This window comes from Anneissia japonica, unplaced genomic scaffold, assembly GCF_011630105.1.
Source record: "Anneissia japonica isolate Jap-2015-1 unplaced genomic scaffold, ASM1163010v1 scaffold288162_len571657_cov150, whole genome shotgun sequence".
NCBI lineage: Eukaryota > Metazoa > Echinodermata > Crinoidea > Comatulida > Comatulidae > Anneissia > Anneissia japonica.
The window spans coordinates 547175-559536 of NW_022753254.1; the positions used below are offsets into that span (position 1 = coordinate 547175).

The following is a 12362-nucleotide window of genomic DNA, read 5'->3' on the forward strand; positions in this document are numbered from 1 at the left end:
CCTACTCCCAAAGTTAGTGGCTCATAAATGTCCCACGCACTCAGAGGTCATAAATTGAAGTCGAAAAACTGTACATCATTGTGACCGTTCTAATGGAGTTTTACTCATCCAGAAAATAAACACTGAATTCTGGGAACTCCAGACATGACCACATCACCATGTCGACACCTGTTTTTGTTTGTTTTGTTTCGTTCACTCAACTACATTACATAATCCTTTACTATACCTCTCTACCTGCAAGCTTTATCAAGAATATTATGGTAAAATCAGGAAAAATAACTACACAAAATTGAATCTAATATTGAATTGCTTTTTCAATAATACTAGGATCAAGCTATCAACATTCAGTAAGACAAAGACTGATACAATTTTTGTTTGTTTACTACAAACATCATTATGTGAAAATTTAAGGATTTATGCCAGAATGTTTATAAGGTATTATTTATACAGTACTGCATATGGTTCTATTTATTATATTGGCAACTTCAACCTGCAATTATAAAACTAAGTTCTTTAACTGTACTCAACAATCCTAGCAATACAATTAATGAAAACTTTTACTTCAATGTTTATTTTATATTATATGTTTATATTTTGTTCAGCTCAAATGATTTTTTAGTTAATGATGACCATTTATTCCAGTACCACTTTAAAAACGGTATATAAGAACCTAAATACTATATTTATTGTAATATTACTGTACATATACTGTATAACTGCTAAAATAAATAAAATTTATGTAAGAAAGAGGCCTTGTCATGTTCTACGTTTTAATTGAAAGCTAGCGGCAAATCAATAAATACAAAGCATTAAAGCCATTAAAACAGATTATTTTTCATATTGTTTTGCTCAACACAAACTGCTGCTAGATATGTGAAAATAAGTGAAACCTACCAAAACAAAGTAAGTGAAAGGGTCCCATTTGGTGGGTGTCACATCCTCTGAGAGTTCGTGAACTTTCCAGTCATTCAGTTGAAGACCTCTATTTAAGTGAACCCAGCCGATTTGTTTTAGGCCAATTGAGAGTGACACAATGCTGTCAACATTCTGCAATGAGAAAAATAGTTTGTTATTAATGCTTATTTTTATATTTCATTTTTACTCTGGGTGATCTGATCAGTGTAAAAGAATTGTTATCCTCCAGGGCCCAGCAACAGATACAATCAAATACAAAAATCAAAACATATAGACAATCAATAAAGGCCATAGAAATGTAAAATTTAAAGAACGATATATTCTTAAAAATAATTAACAATTAATAATAAAAAAATTACCAAAAATAATAATTGTAATAATATATTATATAATAATAAAAGAATAATAAATAATAAAAATACTATAATAATAATAATAATACAGTTATTACAATATTGTCAGTAAATACTTAGCGCTCAAATTACATACACAGGTCATTGGAACAATTTATTAAGACAAATCACAAACTTATTCATTTGAATACAGAAATACTGTAGCTGAATAGATAAAAAATTTTCATTGAAAATAAATAGGAATTTGTGTACAAATATACATCCTACAAAGGACTTAATGGTCAATAACTACAGGGAAACAGTATTTTATTGTCATTTGTAAAAAACATTTTTTTCACATAGAAATTTAACTGCATGGGTCCACTCATAAATAAATTTACAGAAATAATAACTAGGTAAAAATTTAACAAAATCAGGTAATAAACTATCCCCACCGGACACCATCCCGGGATTTCTGAATCTATGTTTCGGGGCTTGAAAATTGAGATTGTGATTGTAATGACTTAAACTACTACAAGGTAAAAACTATCCCTTGCCGGACACTGTCCAGGGGCGGATTGCTATAAGCGGTCTTTAGACGGTCTTAACGGTTAGCCGGCTATAATCGTGACATCACTACTGCTCTATGATTATAGACCATTGCTATACTGCGGTCTAACCAGTTAGCCGTCTTAAATTTTGAAGCCTACTCGGAGGAGGCTTAAAACGGTCTTAAATCATTTTCATCATGGCGTTCTGCTGATTAATTCAACAGTGCAATGGCAAGACCTAGGCCTAGATTGTCCAAGTCGGAGAATCGAACGACGAATACTCCGCACACTTCTCAGCGTCTGTAAAAATCATAGAGATATAATAGCTCTATGGTAAAAATAGGTCTAGCGTTTTTACGTTCATTTCGATACATTTGGTTGCGCGAGCACGCATGACGCCGCCCTCAATCTTACGTTACCAGGGAGTGCTTGTTTGCGTTTCAATACTCAAAGCGGTCTTAGGGAAGACTATATTATAGCAATGGTCTTTAGAGGAATGACTTTAGTAAGACCGTCTAAGTGATAAAGCCGGCTTTATTCGAGGAGTTAAGACTACCAGTTAAGACCGTTTTATAGCAATCCGCCCCTGGTATTTCTGAGTCGTGGTTTTGGGGCCATTATGAATTGCGTATAGGCTTAACTTTACTAACTTACTACTGTAAATAACAGAGGCAGTATGGACCATTACAAATACAACAGGGCAACCCCCGACTTGTATTGAAAGATGTATGGGTTCTTTAAAGTACACATGAGCCAATTGTAAATCTGATTGCATCCCCTTTCCTCCCCCTAGGCCTACTGTAGCATAGCTTATTCATAAATTGAAAGAATCTGACAAAGTTTTATTTATATTTTCAGTTATTAATTATGATTCCTGCTTTTTTTATACTTTAGTTTGATCTTGAGCCTCGTCCAGATTATCAAAGACGACAAAAAACTATTGTATGCCCATATATAGTCATTATGTGCCTATATATGGTTATGATGTGATGTCCTCATGACCATATTTAGGCATGTCACACGTTTTTGTCAAATAAAATTTGATAGTCTGGACAGGACTTTAACCTCTGACCCTTGATAATAATTATGTCTTCCATGATATTAAAAAACACTGGCCTTCGTGAAAAATTATTTCCAAAAGTTATGTAATAGCATTTCTTATGCTAACTGCAAAAGCAAAGATGAAATATGTAGCTGTGTTCAAATACTTGTTTTGTTGATAATAATTCTGGATTATATAGCGCCTCAATGTTGTCACAACCGGTATACCTTTTGTTTCTGATAGAAGGGGCCACTAAGACATATAAATGAAGGGGACATAAGTTGATGCTAAATTATTCTATTATATTTTGACAGCTCTCTCACAAACAATATAATAAATGAAGATGAATTGGTATCCTGTTTTGATTTTGAAGAAATTTTTGCTGAAGTGAAATTTCTGCCAAGTTCCTGTAAGTTCCAATTCTGATTGGCCAGATTTCACACAAAGAACAGTCATGCACACTATCATGATAACTGAAGGTTACATAACTAATTATTTTTGTTTGTCACCACTAGACATATCATTCATTCAATCAGTTAGTCAGTCAATCAGTGGCATCACACTAAAGCTCTTACTGGCTAAGACCAGGGACCACCTGGGTGTTGCTCTTACTGGCTAAGACCAGGGGCCACCTGGATGTTAATGGGCCTTGAGATATTAATTATCCATTAAACCATAAGCCTAAATGGCAAATGGGAATCATTTATCAAGGAGAATATAAAAAATATCAACGTTTTAGAAATTCTTTTATACCGAATTATGTTCATTTCCAAGGTCAATAGATAAGTGAGTGTATGTATTTGTTAGTAATTGAAATAGCTTTAACCTTTAATTTGTTGGTATGAATTCAAATCTGTACATAATCCTTTTTTATAGAATAAGTCTTATTTATATTTAATTGTGCAATTTATTAAGTAACTTTATTTTATGAAACCATATTTCACGAGGGTAGCCAATCCAGCAAAGCTGATCATTTGGGGCCCTCATATGCATTAAAATACAATGAAATTTGACAAAAACTATGAAACAGGTATAAAACAGCATAAAAAAAAGATAGATTTATAATTCTGTATTGATAAATTGTATATTTAATGGATGTTGTGCTTGCCTTTGTTGTTAAAATTGAAAATGTACATTATGCCTGTTCAAATTACTTTTCTGTTTTATATAAATGGACAATAAAGAATTATTATGACTGTAATATTACAACTATTATGACTATGATTTTTACTAGATAGGGCCTGAGAAACTCTTAGCCAGGTGCCTCTTTGTTTGGTAACTGTAATTAATCAATCAATCAATCACTCACTAACTATCAATAGCCTTTTCATATAGTAATTACGGTTTCCATTATGAAATTAATGTCGAAAGTGATTTGAACATATCAAGCACAAGAATGCCATTCATATGTCAGCAATGATTAATCATACTTCTTCAATTTGGAAAACAATTGAAGTAGAAACTGCCTACTATTACAAAATCACCTGGGAAAACTGGATGGGAAACCAGATATTAAAAAAAAAATTAAGAGGCTGGGAAATTCTGAAAGAACTGACATGCAACCCAAAATATTGGCTGAATTTCAATTATTTTTTTCTCCTATCTGTAGAAAAACAGCCTAAAGTGATGATGTAATTTTTGCAATTTATTGCCATTTACAGCCAGGTTGGCGCTTGAATAGACGGTGGAAAAATCAGCTGACCATTTTAAGCCCCTTGATACATTTTTTTTTGGAATTTCCTTTTAAGGACAGAAGTTGATTTTGTGCCGATTTTTAACATTTGCTCGCCTCAGCCCCATAAAGGGACTAAAAGGTGGGTGTGGACCCTCTTGTCAGGACCTTAGACCCTTTGTCTGGGAATCTTTGGCATCACATGAATGAATGAATGATTGGCAGACAAATTTAGGGACATGGGCCAAGGATTGGCATTAGTGAACTTAATCACTGTTTCATTGGCAATCCAAGACTAACATACAACATGTTCTTCATAGAACAAATCTTGCTATGAGGCTAAAGCTCAAACATGCCAAGTTTGAGAGAAGCGCTGGCTTGAGATTCTGTCATGGAAGAGACTCCAATAGGCGTGGGTCCAGGGCCCGGACATTTTTTTTTTGCCTAGATGCTTTCTAGTGCATTCAGGGGCCACACAGTGTGCAGGTAATAGCTAAAATGTAAACATCGCAACAATTCCTTCCAATGTTTTATAGTCAAAATAGGCCTGAAAATAGTACATACGTGTGGGCCTGGCCTACTGTAGTATTTATAAGACTATGGTACAGTATATAAAGATTTATTTTTTTTGCGATGAGACACATGAAAAGCGGGAGAATGTATGTGGCTGGCGGGAGTGCTTGAGATGGGGTCAGAAAGTCTCTCGCCAGATGCGGGAGACTTTGTAGGTATGAAAGCTATATCCAGATTATCAAAATTTCATGTATGCACATATATGGTCATGATGTGCCTATATATGGTCATGATGTGATGTCATCATGACCATATTTAGGCATGTCACATGTTTTTTTTCAAATAATTTGATAGTAATTAGTTGTGTTTTTTGTTTCTTTTTTTTGTCAGGAGAAAAAAATCTCATCACATGACAAGAATTTCATCCATGACCTTGGCATTGGAAGGCAAGTGTTTTAACCACCAAGGTACTGTACAGCTTTACTCCACAAATTGATTGATTTATTAACAGGGCCTACAAATTTACTTTATAAAAATTCACTGCCGTATTTACATCAATTCTATTATTTCTGATGATTTACATTTATTTTTGCTAACCGGTTTCAAAACAATAGACATTTGGCATTAAAACAAATTTTGTTTATAATTTAATATTAATAGGACATACCATTATACATTAAAAACAATTTATTATACTGTATTATATTATATAATATTATATGTATAAGTTAGTCTGTAGAATTTAATTTAATTTTTTTAATTTTTTTTAAATTTTTTTTTCTGTGTAATAGCACTCTGAGAGATTATTATAGGGCACTATATTAAGAACCTACATTATTATTATTATTATTATTATTATTATTATTATTATTATTATTATTATTATTATTATTAATATAAAGAGTCTTTATTCCAAAATGTTACTTTTTATACATACCGTACTGTATTTCAACTTAAGGTCTATTTTCACATTTATGTTTACATTTTTTTTGCAGGCTGGTGAGACTTGAACCCATGACCATCCAAACAAATGGCAGTCATCCAATTTCAGAAGCCGACACCATTGCAACAATTGTTATCATTGCAAGGCAGAAAACCTACCAAAAAGTACATTTCCAATTCTGTCAATCAAGTGATACTATATGGTGTAATATTGAAGTACAACATAGTTAAGTTATTCTCATACATATATTCTGTTATTATTTTCTTAATATATAAATTTATTAATGAGTTTTTTGTTGTTCAAGGCGTAAACAATCCTCTTTCTGGAGCAGCTTTGGCAAGACTTTTCTTTATACCTTGTTTAGTGAACCCTCCACCCGTACAGAAATAAAACATTTTTACCAGGAGAGGATCCAGAGATTTTCTGACGGGGGGCCCACAATATGTGAGGTGTCACCACGAAATGAGACGCATCGTTGGTGAAATCATATTGAGATATTCACCAAAACAGGCAAAAGTCAACATTTTTCCAAAATTTTGATTTTAATGTTTTTGAATAACTTGATACTTATATTTTATAATTGTATACTTGTGAATTTTCTTGCCAAAACAGTGTTCTCTGCACATATTCTGTAATTCTCGTCATATTATTTGTACTGTACAGGTTAGTTTATCTTTGAGGCCGATTTTTTCAAAACATGGTTCTTATACACCTAAACTTTAAATACTGTACTCACATCTCTGGATTTACTTATAGTAGGGAAGCCATTCAAAGATCAAATGAAAGCTTATAATGTGATCTACTCAAATGTAATATAAACTCAATTTTTGAATTTCTATTAGACTCATTTTGTGGCGAGACCTCACATATGAAGTCCATGCTGCCACGCCCACCGCTTCCCTCTCTATAACTCAAATTTTACTACCTCTTTGTTATTTTTCGGCTTGACCGACAGGGAAAAGGGGGTTGGGGGATATTTTTGGTCAGTTAGCGCACCTTCTGCTACAAAAAATGGAAATTTTATTAAAAAAAAAAAAAAAAAATTTATATGCTACCCTAAAATCTCCAAAAATAAGAAAAATATATTTTTTCCTTAATTACATAAATTTAAAGCATTTATAATTTCATTTTTATTTTCTCTACCTAGATGGTTTTGGCAAAGTTATTTAGCGTTAATAAGAAATTTTTTTCCGCCCTCCTCGAACGACCTTTAAAAAAATAAGTTCGCGAAACAAGGTATAAAAAAGTCTCACATTACATTATTATCAGAATTATCACGACCTATATGCACTGCGATCAGTATACGACCGACACCAACCAGTGTTAGAGCTGCTATGAGCAACTTGCTCGTGTAGAAGAGAGGGACGTCGATGGTCGCGGAGTTTTCAACATGTTGAAAAAAATATAGTGGTCGGTACTGGTCGCTAGGTCCTACTTCCGGTCAGATACGACCATAGGTCGGTACGGTCGCATTGTTAGGTCGCGATAATGTGAGACAATACTGTTTAAACGCATTCTTGACCTTGAAGGATTGCTGATACCTGCAGCTGAATTCTGCAACCATATCCCCCAAATATACATGTCATGGTTCTTTATTCATTTGTTGCTTCACATTTGTCATTCATTTTAGGCATGAAAACTACAAGATAGCATCTTGCCCAGTGATAAACTGCCACCAAATCAGCAATTTTGGTAATACTACTGTAGTACCACATGTACGGATATTCACTGTGTGATGCTTGTGGCGATTCATAGTTGTTAATGCAATTTGACAGGTGGTCTCATATGCAAATGATATGTACAGTAAACTATACATAACAGTGCTATGCAATTAGAGCTGGATCTCTGCTTTAGTATTCATGTGGGTAGTCAGGCATGTTGTGAATTGCCATAGTTAGGCTACTGCGGTAGTGTCCTAATGGCTCATACAGCGTGCCTTAGCCCTGAAGAGAGCCGTAGGCGTTTCTCTGTGAGAAACTAAAGGTTAGATAGTCGAAGGGTCGCCACTCCACTATCAACGTTCACAGTTTTCGGCAGTGGGTCTAGAGAGGTTTATATGGTCTCTTATCTGCATTTTGTAGAAGTTAGTTGGGACTGACTAACCCAACAGACAAACTGCCAGCTCTGCCTGGATGTAGTTTAATGTTATGTTTGATATAATTTAAGTGCTATGAAATATCTACACAAACATACATTGTGCACATGACTTTACAGTCATCTTACAAATGATTACTTCATGAGTAAAAGTCAGATGGTAGCGGGACACTATAATTACAAAAAGAAAAGTGTTACAGAAAATAATTCTTTACACAGATCAACAAAAATTATGATGCCATTTAAAAAGAAGGAATGCTAAGACATTGTAGCTCATAAATGGGGTACAAGGGACATAGTGAGAACCAATCATGTACAGTAGTAGTGTGCGAGAATGTAAAACTTGCTTGTGTTCTGATGTTGAATGTCTTTCAAAGTGGTAGATTAAGGTAAAAATTAAATAAGCTAAGATATTTCACTTGTTTCCTAGAATCAGCTTAAAATACAATCTGGCAGAATTTGGTTTAATCTGGAATAGATTACCAAGTGCAAGAAGTGGAATCCATCCAAAAAAAAAATATATTTTGAAATGGTTGATAGGTTTAGGTACTGTAATAAAAGTGGAACAGCTGCTGGTTCATTGTGTCATTTACACCCCCTCTGGTGGTACATCCAAAAGGAATTGCCAAGAAGCTGTCCATTTTTTTTTTATCAAATGACAAGAGGCTAATGTCAAAAGAAGTTCAAAAATGTAGGACTGCAGGTTGAGTCAACAAACTGAAAAAAAACAAACCCAAAAAACAACCCAGCGACAAAACAATTCAGATTATAACTTTAAATTGTGATTAAATACATTGAGATAAAGAAATATTTATAGTGCTGATAAAAAGATATGATTGTTAACCTTGTTACATGTCCTGAAAGGTATGATTAATTAACATGCATGTATTTTAATACTTTTCCTAATCTTTAACATATTTTATTCCAATCTCATATTCTTCTTTGCCATAGTCACTCTATACTGTACATCTGGGGACACCCATTCTATGTCTATTGTATATTGGTTTGACACACATTTAGTCACAAGCATTTTTGAGGAAGTGGATGTCAACACAAATCATAGATTTTAACTTCAAATTATGATCAAATACACTGAGATTACAAAAATATTTATATTGCAGATAAAAAATCATAATTATTAATCTTGTCCGAATACTTCATTGTTACTACATGTCCGGAAAGTATGATTAATCAAGGTGCATTTGTATTGCAATACTAATTGCTAACCGTCAACATATTATTTCCAACCTCATTTTTCTTCAGTGAGATCTTGTCACCATATAATAACTCTTTAGAGCCTGGGCCTCTTTGGAGCCTCTTGAGTTTATTATTTAGGTTTTGACACTGTGTCACAAGCATTTTTGAGGATGTGGATGTTATAATCACATATATTTCTTATTAATTTAGTGAGCATATTCATGTTTTTGAAAAACATATGTGGCAAAGACAAGACAAACCAGTCACTCACCGCAAATCCTGTTTTGGAGATAATGGCCAAAACATGCTGGAATTTCAAAATTTTGGAAATCTATTTTATTGCACTAAACTATTACCTTTATATATCTATATCATGCTATGCTGTTATTTTCCTCATTTTCAATGTTAAAACAACAATTTTTAACGATTTGGTGATGGTTTCTGCCTAAGAAATGCCTGAAATCGTAAACTTTGAAGGCTGATTTCTCAAATATTGTTCTTTAAACAGCTGTATGTTTAAACTCGTGTAACTTCATAACGAAGGATTGGCCTTTGAATTGCTTTTGCAAATAATCACTTCACAATACCTCCTTCCACCTTTCCTCTTCTCATTTACATATAGTCGTTTCTCTCAACCATAAACGTGCATACTACCGTACCATATTTCATAGAACTGTACCGTCACAACAGTTTTGTTACTTGTTTGAGTGAGAGGGCGCACTGAAAAAATACGCTTCTAATATGTTACGCGTAAAAACGCGGAGCTGAATATTTTGATATTGAAACAAATTTTATTTTAAAACTGTATGTATTTTATTTATTTTGTAATTATGTATTAGAAATGATGTGGTAGCTTGATGGTTATGGTGTTTGCCTTTTAGTACAGTACTAGGATATTTTGTTGAAATCTACAGAAATTAGATTTCGGCACAACTCCTAGCACATTCACATATTTTTTTGTCTTAGGAAATGTACATGTGAGCAAAAAAAAAATTTAATAAGCACAAAAAATGTATTCTGATTATTTCACCCATAATTACAGTAGTTAATTATAAATAAAATTTATACCTACTTAAATTAAATTATCATTATATTAATTATCATCATTATCATCATCATCATCTTCATCATCATCATCATTTCATTTATTTCGTCCAATTTTAAAAACATTATACAACAAAAACAAAAACTAAATAAAACACCCTTGACAGAGACTGGATTAAACAAAAGCAAACTTAATTGCTGGTCAAATGTTCTCCACCACCAAGGGGCACAATTAACAAACAATAATGAATATATATAAATATATCCAAAGGTATATTTACAATAAAAGTCAAATTAGAATATTATCATATAGAATTACAGAATTATAAAAAGTTAAATTAATCATCATCATCATCATCATCATCAATTTAATTTTATTTCATTTTATTTAGAAAAAGACGATGATTAATACTTTTATATGTCGCAAAAATAGATTTTTAGTTATTAATAAAGAGTAAAATGAGAGCCACAGATGGTAAAAGAATCATTTAAATCCGATATTTCCTTTATGAAGTTACAAACATTTAAACATAGAGCTGTTTAGAGGACAATATTTGAGAAATCAGCCTTCAAAGATTATGATTTCACCATATCGTCACAAATTGTTGTTTTAACATTGAAAATGGGGAAAGTACTGTAAGTAACAGCATAGCATGATGGATAAATATATAAAGGTTTGTTTAGTGTAATAAAACAGATTTCAAAAATGTTGACATTCCAGCATGTTTTGGCCATTATCTCTGAACACGATTTGCGACGAGTGACTGGTTTGGCTTGTCTTTGCCACATAATAACTATGCCTACTAAGTATGCGACAGGCCTACTTGCCTACTCGTATACTTAAGATACGTCATTTTAGTAGGCCTATTTGTTTGATAAAAAATACTTTAAATATAATCTATATAAATGAATTATTTTAACTAATAAATGAGTTTTAACATAAATGTGGACATAAATGGCTACAAATAATAAATAACAATTTTCAATCTTATAATCATTTTTATAAATGAAACTGAAACAAAGATGAATGAATCCCAGAAAATTTCATAAGAACCGCGCATGTTGCTGGTCAATGAAAAGACCATGGAAACCCAGATCCCAAAATTCCGGGTCTTTCATTGGCAAGAGGAGACCTGTAGGCTACTTTAGCTTTAGACAGATTCTTTTGTAAATCTAATTACTAGTGTTTAGTAGACAGTTAAATCATTTTACTTTAAATAGTTTGATGGGATATTGCAGCTAAACCCCGCAAACCTCCAAAAACACAGTGCAAACCCCATACATCGTTTGTGGGGTTTAGCAATACCCTGTTTGATGCCCGTGTAGGAAAATGTTTTTATTGATGAATAATTAATATATCCTTCAAGAGAGAATACACGGTATATGATATTTAATACTATTAAAATTTTAAAAAATATCATTATAATAATAAGCCAATATATAGAGGGACTGTTATTAACATCATTGAAATGATATTTGTTAAATATATTCAACCATCCATTAAGTAACTGTTTTAAAAAAATATATAAACCAATTCAGTTTAATACAGTGTTTACCCATGGTTTACCACAGTAAAAACGTATACAGGCTTTACAATCTACTTGTTTTAGTGAGAGGGCGCCCTAGAAATAAAGCGCACTGCGTGTTGCAGAAATTCCATGTGAAATTCGACAAGCCGGATATCTTTTAGTTTTTAAGATCTTTGTTCAACATTCATATAAAATATAGAGGGCAGTAGACAGTTAAAATAGAATGTTCAACAGATTTGCTGGGTAACCTAAATTTTCCCTCGATTTATAACCAGGCAGTACTGGGTAGGGACAACGTATAATGTATAATGTTATAAAGATTTATAAATATAATACGGAATTACTAGTTTAACTAAATTTAGACATTCCTAAGAATGAAAAAAATGTAAAATAAGACTGAAATTTGATTTTTTGTGTTCCACACAAAAAATAAATGTGGATGAATTTTTCATGTTGATTTTGCGATAGGTCGTGAGAAGAAATATCGTAGGCGCCGAAAACATTAGCCTATCCAACGCTGCTGGCTAAGG

General features: G+C 32.7%; 1 protein-coding gene across 1 annotated transcript in view; it reads right to left on the reverse strand.

Moving 5' to 3' along the window:
- Positions 1 to 12362, reverse strand: part of LOC117122814 — a 24865-nt gene that overhangs the window by 2566 nt on the left and 9937 nt on the right. Inside the window, exon 3 of the mRNA XM_033268574.1 lies at positions 895 to 1047. Coding sequence (XP_033124465.1) covers positions 895 to 1047 — 153 coding nt within the window. The remainder of the gene's footprint in view (positions 1 to 894; positions 1048 to 12362) is intronic.